The sequence below is a fragment of the Henckelia pumila genome, chromosome 1, assembly GCF_033568475.1.
Source record: "Henckelia pumila isolate YLH828 chromosome 1, ASM3356847v2, whole genome shotgun sequence".
Classification (NCBI taxonomy): domain Eukaryota; kingdom Viridiplantae; phylum Streptophyta; class Magnoliopsida; order Lamiales; family Gesneriaceae; genus Henckelia; species Henckelia pumila.
In genome coordinates, this window is record NC_133120.1 from 66,612,471 (window position 1) to 66,626,837 (window position 14,367).

The 14,367-nt window shown below is 36.4% G+C and overlaps 2 protein-coding genes across 2 annotated transcripts; one reads left to right on the top strand and one right to left on the bottom strand.

The window, feature by feature from the left end:
- Positions 1-8,129: 8,129 nt before the first annotated feature.
- LOC140873929 (protein DMP2-like) lies at positions 8,130-9,080 on the top strand. The gene has a single exon (XM_073277212.1). The coding sequence runs from the start codon at positions 8,315-8,317 to the stop codon at positions 8,891-8,893; it is 579 nt and encodes a 192-aa protein (XP_073133313.1). The 5' UTR covers positions 8,130-8,314; the 3' UTR covers positions 8,894-9,080.
- Positions 9,081-9,225: 145 nt separating this feature from the next.
- Positions 9,226-13,184, bottom strand: LOC140873928 (putative E3 ubiquitin-protein ligase RF298). The gene is made up of 3 exons (XM_073277211.1): positions 12,819-13,184; positions 10,512-12,729; positions 9,226-9,949 (listed from the first exon to the last, which is right to left on the bottom strand). Exons 1-3 carry the CDS (start codon positions 12,839-12,841, stop codon positions 9,401-9,403), a joined length of 2,790 nt encoding a protein of 929 aa, XP_073133312.1. The 5' UTR covers positions 12,842-13,184; the 3' UTR covers positions 9,226-9,400.
- Positions 13,185-14,367: the final 1,183 nt, after the last annotated feature.

Genomic DNA, 14,367 nt, shown 5'->3' on the forward strand with positions numbered 1-14,367 from the left:
GGAATCATCAAGTAAAGCATCATCAACACATTTTGGCTCAACATGAGAAACAAAAGCAAGATGATTACAAATATTATTGAGAGAAGAGCGAGTAGATACTCCCTTTGATGGACTTCCAATTATCAGATCTTTAGGATGATCTTTGTGATGTGTCCATTCCTTAGGAAGTGGTGTTTCCTCAACTGTAGCATCTATATCATTTAAGCTTGAGGAAACCATCTCTTCTTCAAGTATTTCTATATCATCATTGTTAGTGCGAACAATAGTAGACATAGATTCATCAAAAATAACATGCATTGATTCTTCAACAAGTAAGGTGCGCTTATTGAATACTCTATAAGCCTTACTTGTAGTAGAAGACCCAAGAAAAATACCTTTATCGGATTTGGCATCAAATTTGCCAAGGTTGTCCTTACCATTGTTGTGAATGAAGCACTTAGATCCAAAAGCCCGAAAGAATGAAATGTTAGGCTTTCTCTCCCTCCATAACTCGTATGGAGTTTTCTTGAGAATTGGCCTTATTGATACGCGATTGATGATGTAACAGGCAGTGTTCATTGCTTCAGCCCAAAAATATTTTGGTAGAGAATGCTCACATAACATGGTCCTTGCAATCTCTACTAGTGTCCTATTTTTCCTCTCAACGACCCCGTTTTGTTGAGGAGTCCTAGGACAAGAAAAATTGTGACCGATGCCTTTTTCTATACAAAAGTTTGAAAAATTCTCATTTTGAAATTCAGTTCCGTGGTCACTACGGATCTGTTTTATTGAAAGATTTTTCTCATTCTCAACTCGTTTAGCAAAAGTTTTAAAATACTCAAAGGCATCATTTTTGTGAGCTAAAAACAATGTCCACGTGTAACGTGAAAAATCATCTACAATGACAAACGCATAAAGCTTTCCTCCTAAACTAGCGTTCCTCGAGGGACCACATAGATCTAGGTGGAGAAGTTCAAGGGGCATAGAAGTGGATACAAAATTTTTTCTTTTAAAAGATTCCCTTGTATGTTTGCCAAATTGACACGCATCACAAACAGAATCAAGTTTCAAATCAAGTTTTGGCATACCAACGACTAAGTCAAGTTTTAAAAGTTTTTCGATGGTACTAGGACCAACATGACCCAATCGTCTATGCCAAAGAATGTTGTCATCAACATTCACGGATACAAGGCTTTTTATATTTGATAAAGATAAATTATTTAAAGAGACCTTGTAAACGTTCTCACTTCTATATCCTTTGAAATTTATGGATTTGTTACTAATAAATGATACAGTGCTTGGGGAGTGAATTTGACTTCATAACCTCTATCGCACAATTGACTTATGCTTAGTAGATTATGCTTAAGTCCTTTCACTAGGAGTACATCATCAATTAGACAAGAATTAGATATACCTATTGAGCCGATGCCTTCAATTACTCCTTTGCTGTTGTCTCCAAAGGTGACAGTCCCCTTCTCCTTTGGTTTGATTGATTGAAGAAGATCCTTGTTTCCCGTCATATGTCTAGAACATCCACTGTCTAGATACCATATGCTAGGGAGAGCATTTTTCTTGTTTCCCTGAAAATAATTGATTTTGGTACCCTTTAGTTCTTTTGGGTCCACAATGTTAGAAAAGAGAGATACAAAATAGACTTCTAAGAGTTCAGTCTCTCATAGCAACATCATCGCCACTTTCCAAGAGTGCTCCCAGTAGTAGGTAGGGCATATGGCCTCTTTAAAAACCTATTTCCTTGGACATAGCAACGTTCAACAGGGAGACCAGCCGCAAGTCAAGGCATTTTTAAGCCGGTCTATATTGAACTCCCTTAGATTGTGATCTCATAATACCGACTAATGAGTTGTTAAGTACTCTTAGGCCTCCATTTCATATAGCTCTTTTGAACATATTGATATTTCAATGATCTGCATTTATGTCTAACATGACCAGATTTGCAACAATAAGAACAAGTAGGGGGTGATCTCATTTTAGCTTTAGCTATTAGACTAGCAAAGTCTATAGACTTCTTACCATAGCCTATTCCTCCCTTATCAAAGCTACATTTCTGCATGCTAAGTAGGTTGTTCAATTTATTGCTACTCACATTGAATTTATCGAAAGATTTTTCTAAGTGATCTAAGTCATCCTTAAGTCTAAGGTTATCATGCTCCTTAGTTTCTAATTCCTTTTTAAGATTTCTATTCTCTTTTCTAAGAACCTTAACCATATCAAACATATCTTTATAAGCATGTAAGAGTTCATCGTAAGTAGGTACCTCGTCATCGTCGTCAGAGACGATGTCATCACTTTTAGCCATTAAGCAGAGGTTTGCTTCCTCGTCGTCGTCGTCGCTATCACTCCAGGTAGCTAGTAGGGCTTTCTTCTTTCCTTTGTCTACTTTCTTCTTGAGTGGGCATTCATTGGCGTAGTGACCTTGTTGTTGACAGTTGTAGCAGGTCACTTCTTTCTCAGGTTTCTTGTCTTTTTTGAATTTGTTTCCTCGCATGAATTTCTTGAATTTTCTTGCGAAGAGAGCCATGTCATCATCGTCATCTTCTTCGACTTGTGTAGTCAAGGCTATCCCTTTGTGCTTGACATCTTCTTTCTTTGATTCTTTTCTTGTGGACACTTCTAACTCATGGGTTTTTAGGGTCCCATGTAGTTGATCAAGATCATAGGCGGCAGTGTCCCCTTTGTTGGATTCGATGATGGCGGTTCTCTTGGCATCCCATTCTTTTGGTAGGGCACGAAGAGCTCTCCTCCAAACTTGCTTGGTAGGATATTGTTCTCCCAATTGTGCTAACTCATTGATGATTTGAGTAAGCCTTCGGAACATGGTGTCAACATCTTCGTTGGATTCCATCTCAAATGTTTCGTATTTGAGTTGGAGTAAGTCGATCTTTGTTTCTTTCACTTGGTTGGTGCCTTCGTGACATATCTCTAGCTTGTCCCATATCTCTTTAGCAGATGAGCACATCGATATCCGGTTGTACTCGTTCATATCTAAGGAACAGTGCAAGATATTCATAGCTTTAGCATTTTGCGAAATTAATTTCATGTCCTCTTTTGAAAAGTCATCCATTCCCTTAGGAATTTCAACCCCATCAACTATTTTCATAGGTGTATAGGGACCTTTCACCGTCACTTTCCATAGGTCATAGTCTACGGATTGGATATATAGGGACATACGATTTTTCCAATACCCGTAGTTTATGCCATTGAAAAGAGGAGGACGATTAGTAGATTGCCCTTGAGCATAATCACTTGCTAGGTTTGCCATAAAAAGGTTTTGAAAAGTATTTTCAAATGGCTCTGATACCACTTGTTAGAACCTAATGGGGGGGGGATTTAGGTTCTATTGGCAACTTTAGCAATTTAAAGCGATTATGCAAGTACGCAAGCGGAAAGACTTAAGCAATCAAATAATAAGTGCGGTAAATAAATGCGTAATGTAAATAAAGCAGTAAAAGGGATAAGAGATGTTTATGGAAGTTCGACGATAAATCGTCTACGTCTCCCTTCTTGGTTAAGTCGATTAACCAAGGATCCACTAGCACTTCGAACGTCTTGGCCTTGATGGCTCCAAGGATAGCCTTACAACTTGACACGATCACCGCGCCGATACAACTCAACACTCTTGGCCTTAAGGGCTCCAAGGATAGCCTCAACACTCGTAAAATACACTTGGCTTCACACACAAGTGTTTATAAAACCGAGCAACCAACTCACAAACTAACAACCCTCGATATTACAACCCCGAATACAACTCGATATGTGAATATATTTTGAACACTCAAAAGGGGCTACAAATTGCTCAACAAATGACTTGAATGATGCTTGAGAGGATTGAGAGACTTGAAGATGTTGGGATGATTTGAATGGCCTCGGAATGCTTCCTTTTATAGCTGAAATTTTGACATCGATCGGAACTTTCGATCCCTGCATCGGAGCTTCCGAAATTTGAATTCTGAGACACGCGGGTGTACTGGATCGGAACGTCCGATCCACTTCGGAGCTTCCGATCGGCGCAATAAATATGGTGTCGGGCAAAAGTCTTCCGGACAAGATTATCAGGCGGCCGTTCAGGATCGGAACATCCGATCCTGTTCGGAGCTTCCGATCTGCTTCACTTCGTTGCCTCCGATCTGCTTCCGAACAATATAATTTTACATAGAAACTGATCGGACCTTCCGAACCACGATCGGAGCTTCCGAACCTGTTCTTCGTAGCTTCCGTTCCTCATTCCGACCAATATAAAAAAATCCCTGAAATAGATCGGAGCTTCCGAACCAAGATCGGAGCTTCCGATCTACCCTTAGCTTCCGAAGATGCTTCTGATCCTGATCGGAGGTTCCGATCTCCAATCGGAGCTTCCGATCCCATAGTAGTAAACTTCTTCGAATTGTGTTTCTGATCTTGAGTATGAATTTAGTATTAATTCATCTTTGAAAATTTTAACTCTGTAATAAGCTCAATGTAAATATTAGTAACATTTTAACCTAGTTTTGTTAATCATCAAAACATAGAGAAATAAGACTTGTTAATGCATTAAAAACATTAATCTCATAATTCGAGATTTATATGCGTTTAAGGTGTAACACAGGTGTTCCACCAGGACTTGCGATTAGGTGGTGGCCAAGAAAGAACTCCTGTAGTAGTAGCTAGGATTTTATATTGATTTATTTCAATTGAGTTGTATAATTGGATTTATTTTACCGGTTGTATACTGCCGGTCCAGTATTTATTTGGTTTCCGTAACTTATCTCTGATTATCAATTATTGCATGCTTAATTAAGTTTAAATCTCTGATTAATAGTGAATCCGGGTTAGGGTCACTACATGGAGAGATAACAAGTTCTAGGGCACCAATGAGGTCGAGAACTTGCCAACTTGAGGTATTTTTGCAATGATAACTAGGGGCTGCAAGTAGGGACGAGAAACATGAGGAAAGTTCTTCTGAAATTGTATGGATAGGACATCATGTCACGATTTTATTATCATATCAACCGTTGTTTCGGATAGCTTAAGTGAAATAAGAGTTATCCTTTAGCAATGAAGATTTGAAATCCCTCATGGAAAACATGACAACACACAAATTATCTCAACTACAATCTTTAAATTTTAGGTGAAGAAGGTCTTAGTGAATTCCGGAAGCTCTGAAAATATAATCTTTATTGATGTATTCCGCAAGCTAAGAATAAAAAATGATCAATTAACACCTGTGAGCACTCCACTAGTTGGTTTTGCCAGAGAAATTGTCAAACCTATAGAAGTTGTTTTGACACTCTCACTGGATAACTACCCACAATAAGCTACAAAAATGATAAAGTTTTTGGTGGTGAAATATCATTCCTCACAATGTACTTCAGAAAGACCGAACCTCAACTTGTTCCAAGCAATGTGATCCACTTATCACCATAACCTTATTTTCTCAACTTTAGTTGGAGCAGCAGGGGTTGTTGGAGATAGTGAGTTCACCAGAGAATGTCACACAATCATTTTGCAAATATCAAGGGAAACCAAGGATGAAGTCGATCATACAAAAAAAATTTTGCACTTAGGATGCAAGTTGGACAAGTAGAGTATCAGCTTGTATTTTGCTTCTTTCACTTTATATCAACACTTTTGGTGTAATCACCAACATTATGAAGGTCAATAAAGAGCCCGTTTGAATTTTATAGATTTTTTTTTTAAAAAAAGTGTTTTTTTAAGCTTTAATTTTGGGCTTTTGAAAAAGCTCTAAATTTAACTTAAAAAGTATTTTTTAAGCACTTAAATGACCATCCAAACACCTTATAAACTAAAAAAGCACTTTTTTAAAAAAAAATATTTTTTTGATCTAGCTTTTGATAACAAACGGGGCCAAAATTATTGTTTTCTCTTAATTATTGCCTTATTTTACTGTGTGAACTTCCCTTCAGTATACTTAACTAAAATGTCATAGATCTGTAATGTTGGTGAAAATTATTCATGCATAAAAGGCCAGACCGGCCCTGTGGAAAATCTAGACCACTAACTACGTAAGAGGTCATGATAACAAAATTAAGTCTCAAAATAACTCACCCCCACAAGAAGTGGATTTAGGACTTTTCTTTGAGATAATCTTGGAAACCTGATTCACTCTCAAGTACAACGTGCTAAGCATCACATTATTGATAATGAACCAATTATAAGAAACAATAAGGACAAAAAGTCATATCGACTATAAGAAATACAACAAGTCACAACAAGAAATCATATCAACTTTAAGAATTGCAGCAAGTCAATGTATAAGTGATAGCAATTATAAACAAAAAGATAACCGATAAATAATATGATTTATTCATCAAAATAATTGACCGACCTGTGGAAAAGTTTAATAATTTTTCAAAGTATCAATGTATGAAGTTACCCATTCAAAGCCATCTACAAGGTCTGGATACCAGACTCAATCATCATAATTACTTCTCATCGACCAAGCAAGTTTCCATGTCAAGACTCATTATTTTTAAGATTTGTATTCTCCATCACCTCCAGTTCACTAGCGTCTCGAGAGTATGGGGCTTATGATAAGTTATAAGCTCAATTTCATTATTTGGCCCAGTTTGCCTACAAAATCCCTAGCTTGTTAGACACTCACAAAAATCTATAAAGAGAGATCGAGGCCATCCTCACTATCCAATGTACACTCTCTCATTTTTCTATTTGAGCTCTCCAAATTATAGAGAATATACGTGAACGGTTTAATAACTTGAACATCGGAGTATCTACGCCAGACAATCTCTGGCGCATCTAATATTTGTTTATGACGTAGGTGATAACCCATAAAGTTTTTTGTTTACCGATCTATGAGACTATGTATGAGCCCATCTTCTACGACTACTTTGACCCATCAACTAGCCAATCGTCTTCGATTACTTGAACCCGTTTACGAGCTACTCAGACCTTCCTTCTTCGATCTATGTAATTCCAGAGATTATAATTTCAGGCTATATCATTATGAAACAAAATAACTTTGGCCAGAAAGAGTAAGGAGAAAAAAAACATAAATTTATTCCATACTATATTATCCTAGATTCATGGTTTTTTTTTTTTTTTTGAGAAAGATTCATGGTTTTTTTTTTCTCATAGGGACTATAATTCTCAAACGTCCTCTGCATCATATAGTATAGTGCCTCAAGTCAAACTACTTATCTCAACGTTAATTACTTGAAAATGCTAATATTTTCGAATATTAGTTGCTAATTAACAAAGCATTCTTTTCTAAAGAATTTTATGTTGAAGTGAGAAAATTTTAAAAATATATGAACGTGCATTGCAAATTGTAGAATTTTAGACACTTTGAGGATGATACACAAGAAATTGTCATAATTCCTTCCTAGTCTCCTAACTATGCTCAAACTGTGGGAAACTGAAAATAATTGCAGTTTTGGCCTGATACGACTAATACACATCTCTAGTAAAACAATCCAGAATTTGAAAACAAACAGCTAAGTTTAGCACCATAATCATGAGTTTCCCGAGGGTAAAAGCAACCGTATTTCTATTTAACGCCTAAGCTTAATCCCAAAAGGTTTAAATTCTACAAGTTGTTTCATTCACAGCCGTGTGTGAATATTATATGTTTTAAAAATTATTGTGAAATACAATTTTCTTCTTATAATTAACAAAAAAAAATATTCATTTAAATAATTATTTAATTGATTAAAAAATATTAAAGTTTTATATAATCTCCAAAATTTCTATATATAAAAAAAACTATTTACCTAATTATATTGTCGTTTCTCATGTTAGATTTGTAACATTTTTTTTGTGTCATATCAACATTTTCTGGTACCACGATCCACATCAGCACTCCAACAAAATTAAATTGGCCAAAAAATAATCGAAGTTAAAGCACCAAAATCAAAATTTAAAAACTTTGTACACAAATATTCGAAATAGGAAAAGATAGTGGACCAAAAAAACTATTTTTCCTTGAACACAAAACTGGTGATACATATATTTTTAAATTGGAATGAGATATTTGTTACTATATTTTGTGTTACAACTCAAATATTTTAAATTTGTATATTATCCCGTGTGACATACATTAATCGCTAAACTGGATAGACAACCACATAAAACACAAATGAGAATTACTGCTCAGAAACTAAACACTTTCAGTTAATTGTTACAATCTTTCGTTATTGGTTGCCATTACACTTGGATAATCCCCAAAGCAACCTTCTATTCCCACTCACCCATAAACTCAACCCAATATAACTACACATTCTACAAGCCAAAGTAGCCAACTCCGAAAAATCAAACACTCAAACAAGGTGAAAAGAGCTGCTAATCGCAAAGGCTTGTAAACATGTCAAATGCTACCGACTCTTTGTTAACAACTTCAACGAATACCGTCACACAGACAACACTAACCGGCGTAGCCAACCTCATCAAACTCCTTCCCACAGGCACAGTCTTCCTCTACCAGTTTCTCAACCCTGTTTTAACCAACAGTGGCCAGTGCCAGACCATCCACAAGTACCTTTCAAGTATTTTGATCGCCTTGTGCGGCCTTTCCTGCTGCTTCTCCTCGTTCACTGATAGCTACAAAGACAGCCAAGGTAACACACAGTATGGCATTGTGACAAGCAAAGGCCTCTGGCCTTCTTCATCATCTCAAGATCTTTCATCGTATAAGCTTCGTTTCACGGATTTTGTACACGGTTTTTTCTCGTTGATTGTTTTTACTGGAATAGCCCTTTTGGACCCTGACACAGTAGCATGCTTTTATCCATCGTTTGAGTCTACAAAGAAGATTCTGTTGATGGTGCTACCTCCGGTTATAGGGGCAGTTTCTGGCTCCATCTTTGTTATTTTCCCTAATAAACGCAATGGTGTAGGGTATCCCTCTAGCCAGACATCAGCTTCAAGTTCAACTTCATCTTAAGGGCATATCATATTGAAATGTATTTATTGGCAGACTATTTTGGTAACACACAAGTCCTCGAGGAATTTGTCTTCATTGCATAGTGTAATCACCAATGATCATGTTGTAACTTGTAATATACTTAATTATAAATAAGAAAATAATATTTATAATAGCAACATATATTATGTACATTTCTTATGTGTTCTAATATATTTTGTTATAGTTTTCATTTAAATTTTCATATTTAGAAATAATTTCTACAAACCAATATTTATATTAGAACAAATAGAAATTGCACAGTTTAAAAATTCAACACTGGCAGTAATAAGAGAGAAGCCAGATAGGTTATTCATTGAAAAGGGGAACAAGAATAATACAATTCCACACCGTAACAGAGCCATTTTTTTGCTTCCTGGCACATTATATAAAAATCGTAAACTCTAAAAAAAATATCCATAACCAGATATATTTGCGATTTTCCCAAAGATCATTATCAAGAAAGTTGATCACATTCTTAAAAACAATTTAAGGGTGAGCGTAACGTACACAAACACGCTGCTGGATCTGGCTCCTACAAGAAGGGCAGTCCTTCATTCCTTGCTTCTCATGTAACTCATTGCAAGTCATGCAGACCACTTGATGTGCACATGGGAGGAAAACCACGGACATCTCCTCAGATAGGCACATCACACATTCCCGTTCACGTTTCACATTTCCATTCCCAGTGAAATCTTCGAAATATGATGCTGCTATCACTCTTGGTACATAAGAGACAGCCGATTCTTTACAGGCCAGAGTGTTTTGGGAGTCGGTTAGTTTACTGGCATAGGTGCCGTCTATTCCTCTCCTAAGAGCGGCTATTTTTGACGAGTCTAATTTTACTTTCAGTTGAGAAATTTCTTTCTCTAACCTGTCGATATCATCTTTACACTTCTGAAGATTGGTATCTGCTTTCGACTTCATAGCTTCCTCTTTGGCTTTTGCTGAGGCTTCAGTGTATTCCCTTTCTTTTCTAAAAGAACTGGCCTGTGCAAGTAACTTACATTTTTCTTTCTTTTCTTGATGCCATTTTGCCTGTGACATCATGATTTTTTAATGTGAACTTACAATAGACTTGTAAAGAAAAAACTTTATTGACTTCTGTAGGCCCTGAATTAGTGACTTTCTTAACTAGGATGTATAAACTAATTTCTTGTTCTTTATCTTTCTAGATAAGCCACAAGATCAACCATTATTTTAGGTCCATTAAAGTTAGATAGACCAGGTTTGATTCTGGAACTCCAATTTATATATTACAAATTAAAAAAAATAAAAAGTAAAACCTGATTCGCATCAGAGACTAAAGTTGCTCCCACTGAGCAAAAATAATTAGGTCACCATGGTCTACTGCCAAACATGGAAATTTAAGAATTCGCAACTGTGTCAATATTGGCTAACATACTTACAAATATGACATGAAACCAGCTATAACTGCACATCTCTGCCAATGTCATAAAATAAATTTACAAACTATACACTGTTAACCTGATATTTTAGCTTTTTCACAAGAGTGCCGGTTTATAAATACAAGGCATTCATGCAGCAGGTCTTCAGGACAACATCATGGTAATAAAAATTCAGGGATGCAAAAATATACCTCGATTTGACCCCTCACATCTTTGGCCTGCTGTAACTCCTGTTGTACCAGCATCATCTTGTGTTTTTCAGCTGCAAGCTCCTCCTGTAAAATACTCTTTTGCTTCTCCACTGACTGAAATTCCAACAGTGTCTTCTTCTCCCTCTTCAACACCTCTTGGCAACTTTCAGCTGACTCAGCAGCATGCACCTTCTCAGCTTCCATTTCCCGCCTGAATACGGCATTCTCAACTACAAGTCTTCGGGCCGCAGCATTAGCTTGTTCTACCTGCCTACAAGCCTTAAACAAAGCATTTTCCATCTCAGAAAGCTTTTTCATGGCATTTTCTTCCAATACCTGCTTTTCTTTCTTGAGGTATTCCATTTCTTCCACGTCTTGCCTCAGAGTCTTGAGCTCGGCTTTGTCTTTGGTCAGTCTATGAGCCGCTTGCATGACCTTCTGATTTGCCCACTCTGTCCATTCTTGAAGCTGGTTTTGCAATTTCTGAACCTTTGGAACCAATTTCATAATCATTTCGTCCTTCCTGTCCAAAGGAATGCATTTTCCAAGAGACTTAACATTTAAAACACCACCATAACTATAATATGGTGTGTTATAGCTGATGGGTGTTGGATTAACAATGCTTTTCACAGGCAATGAAAGCGAAAGTTCTGTATCAGCAACAGGTAACGAAATCGATTTGTTTTCTGGGACAATCTGTAATGAGGTCGAGTCGCTACATTTAGACAATGAAGGAAGATTATTTATTCCCAACCCCAATGGCACCGAAGCAAGTCCATCAGTTGAAGAAATATTATGATTCTTGTAGTATTGAGGCAAACTGCCAATCTTGAATGAGGGATTCTTAGCATTTACACCAGTAGAATCAGCCACGGCTTTAAGTCTCTTATCCAACTCTTGACCTCCAAAATTACTTCCTAAACTAGCATGTTTCCCAGAGCTCAATGTAATTTTAGAACCATGCGAACGGTGGTGGTGTTTCTCAAAGTGAATGGACTTATGTCGTAATTTGTACTCTTTTCTAGTCATTCCAGAAGCTTTTCTACAGCCCATAATTTTCTCCCCAGCAACTGTACCGTGGTATATTCTGGTAGCATTGAAGGGTTTTTCATTAAGATTAGATATCGAGTTTTGATTTTCCTTCTCTGACACATCATTGTGCAAAGAAGAGCAGCTTCGACTCTCTTTTTCAGGGACAAGTCCGTTGGGGACAAATGATGTTTCTCGCTTCAATATAGGTTCATTTGCTAAATTCTTGGAGGCCGAGAGTGGTCCTCTGCAAACATAATCAAGATTTGTTCGTTCATATGGACATATGTGAGCATCAGCGGCACAAAAAATTTGTCTAAATGGAGTTTGCAAATCAGAACTTTTAAACTCTAGTTTTGACGGGTATTGCCAAGAAAAGGATGAATCCCGATTGAAAACAGCAGCATTTTGACAACTACTCGAAGGATAACTGTTCACAGCACAAGCATGTGACACATTCATATCACATATCAAGAGACACCACATTGCATCCCCAGTGCTGAAGAAAGGTCTAACTTCTCTAAGAAGGCAAACCAACTCAGCTAATACATATTTCTTCATCTGTTCCAAATCATCGAAATAATGTTCTCTTGACCTGTCGGTCTCTTGGCCACCTCTCAAAAGCGCTAACGTATTGTCGACTATATTTGATACGGTGTCTTTACACCCATAGCAAAGGCCAGACCTCAAAATAGCATTGGTTGCAACATCCTCGCTGTAACCACACACTATTATTTTCTTGATTGCACTCTTATAAATTGCACCCAAATTGCTCAAAACAAGTTCTTCCAGCTGTGATTCGGTAAGTTCACTCCAATCAGCGTCATGATAATCGTTTGGTGATGTCTCAGTCTCATCCCTAGACTGGTCCACTCCTAACTCAGGCGACATAGATGCACAAGACAGTCCAAGGTCGAGCTTTAAAGCATTGGAACTATCTCGATTCACACCACATATGTTACACCTATTCCTATGCAGGTGATTTGGGATTCTCTCCAACTTTTCAGCAGAGAATTCGAAACTCGTGCTTTTATTTGGTTGCAAAGGCATGATCTCATTGGGGTTGGCTAATGGGGGATCGGCTCGAAATTTTCTCTTATTTCTACTTGCTTTTTCTTGGACCATCTGGGCTGACGTTTGACTGGATGTGCTACTACAAGCCTTGGTCACCATTGATGCCATATCCAATCTGCAAAACAGAACGTTTTTGTTATTGAATGGTTCATCAACATCAACGCACTCTACTTCACGCAGCTAAATGAATTGCCTTCTCCCTACCTCAAACCGGCAATTGCCAACATTAGCGCAGAACATAAACACAACTCTCAAATTAATGAACAAAGAAATTAAAGAAAAAGCTAAAACAACAATACAATAATTATTAATCATCGTATTAGTAAATAAATCAGCTCAACGAAAATATGTTCACTACCATTCAATCCCATCAGGAATAAAAACTGAAAAAATCCAGTAATCAGATAATACCAACAAATCAAGTATCAAAAAGCATATATTTGATTCACTCGCTAACACTGCAAGAGAATGATGATAATTATCATAAAACATAACCAAATTCTCCACATGATTCAAGCGAGATGACAAAAATGGAAAACAGCCCATAAACCAACATCTAATTATAAATTCAAATTCAAAACCCAATAAAAGTTTTCGATCCAAAACAATCGACGGATCAGAATAATCAAAATTAAGAAAAGCCCGGATTCCGATATCCTAAAAAGATTCATCTTGTTTTTTATATGTTGAAGATCCCAGAAAGAGATTAAGGGATTTTACGATTTTTAATGATTCTTGGGGATGATCACACGATCCATTCATACCGGATTTTGAGCTTAAGGTTTTCGAGCAATCAAAAGTTGTACAAATCTAACAACATCCAATGTAAGTAGAGATTACGGATGGCTGTATTTCTGTTTTTATTTTCCTGTCTTTCTTTTCTCTTGTTGCCTCTTCATTTTCTCTATCCTACAGAAAATTATAATTTTTCCTCCCAAATAAACTAAATTATGGATAATATGATAATTATTTAATATAAGAACATTTTAACTATATGTTAATAATATATATATATATATATATGTGTATAGTTTGATGAGTATATATATATATATATAGTTTGATGAGGTGGTTTGGCCAAACTCGAGACCCATCTCGGACCTGCTTATGGATCAGCTTGATCGGGTTTAAATTCGTCTGGTCAAACGCGTTTAATATGAGATCAAGTTTAGATCTGATTCATGGTTATCCCTACACAAATAGTTTTAATGCATTTGTCAAGCTTCGATATTCTCAATACATGACGTTGGTTATTGTTATATATCCGATATATCAAAATCTAATTGACAATTATATTAATCTTATAATTGAAAATATAATTTGTTACATAGTGATCAATTTTTGACCAATTATTGAAATATAAATATTTGGATGTAACTTGGAAATTTGGAATTTCCGGGATAATTACCGATTTGGTCTTTATAATTTTGCCAAATTCTTTCTTTTTTTTTTTGGTGTCATAAAATAGTCCTCCGTTTTAGTGGTTTTCTCATTTTAGTCCAAAATCTAATTCTACCCATGTTTTCTTTTTTTCTTTTTTCTTTTTTCCTTAGTCCAGCATGCTTTTGTAAAATAAATTAAACTTTTTTTACTTTTCGACAAGAATGTCACTTGGTCTTATCCATCGGGCTTTACAGACTGCTACTCGCATCTTAACTATGCAATCGCAATCAATATTCATGTCGTAGATTTCTTCAACAGCGCCTAGCATATCGTTGTTTTGTTTCCTACATGAAGAAGTAGAATAACAGAT

Excerpts from the sequence above, each read along its gene's own strand:
- LOC140873929 (XM_073277212.1), top strand. The coding sequence starts at position 8,315 with ATGTCAAATGCTACCGACTCTTTGTTAACAACTTCAACGAATACCGTC.
- LOC140873928 (XM_073277211.1), bottom strand. The coding sequence starts at position 12,841 with ATGTTGGCAATTGCCGGTTTGAG. Across the intron at positions 12,730-12,818 it reads TTGGCAATTGCCGGTTTGAG|ATTGGATATGGCATCAATGG; the intron begins GTAGGGAGAAGG and ends TCTGTTTTGCAG. Across the intron at positions 9,950-10,511 it reads ATGTGAGGGGTCAAATCGAG|GCAAAATGGCATCAAGAAAA; the intron begins GTATATTTTTGC and ends ATGATGTCACAG.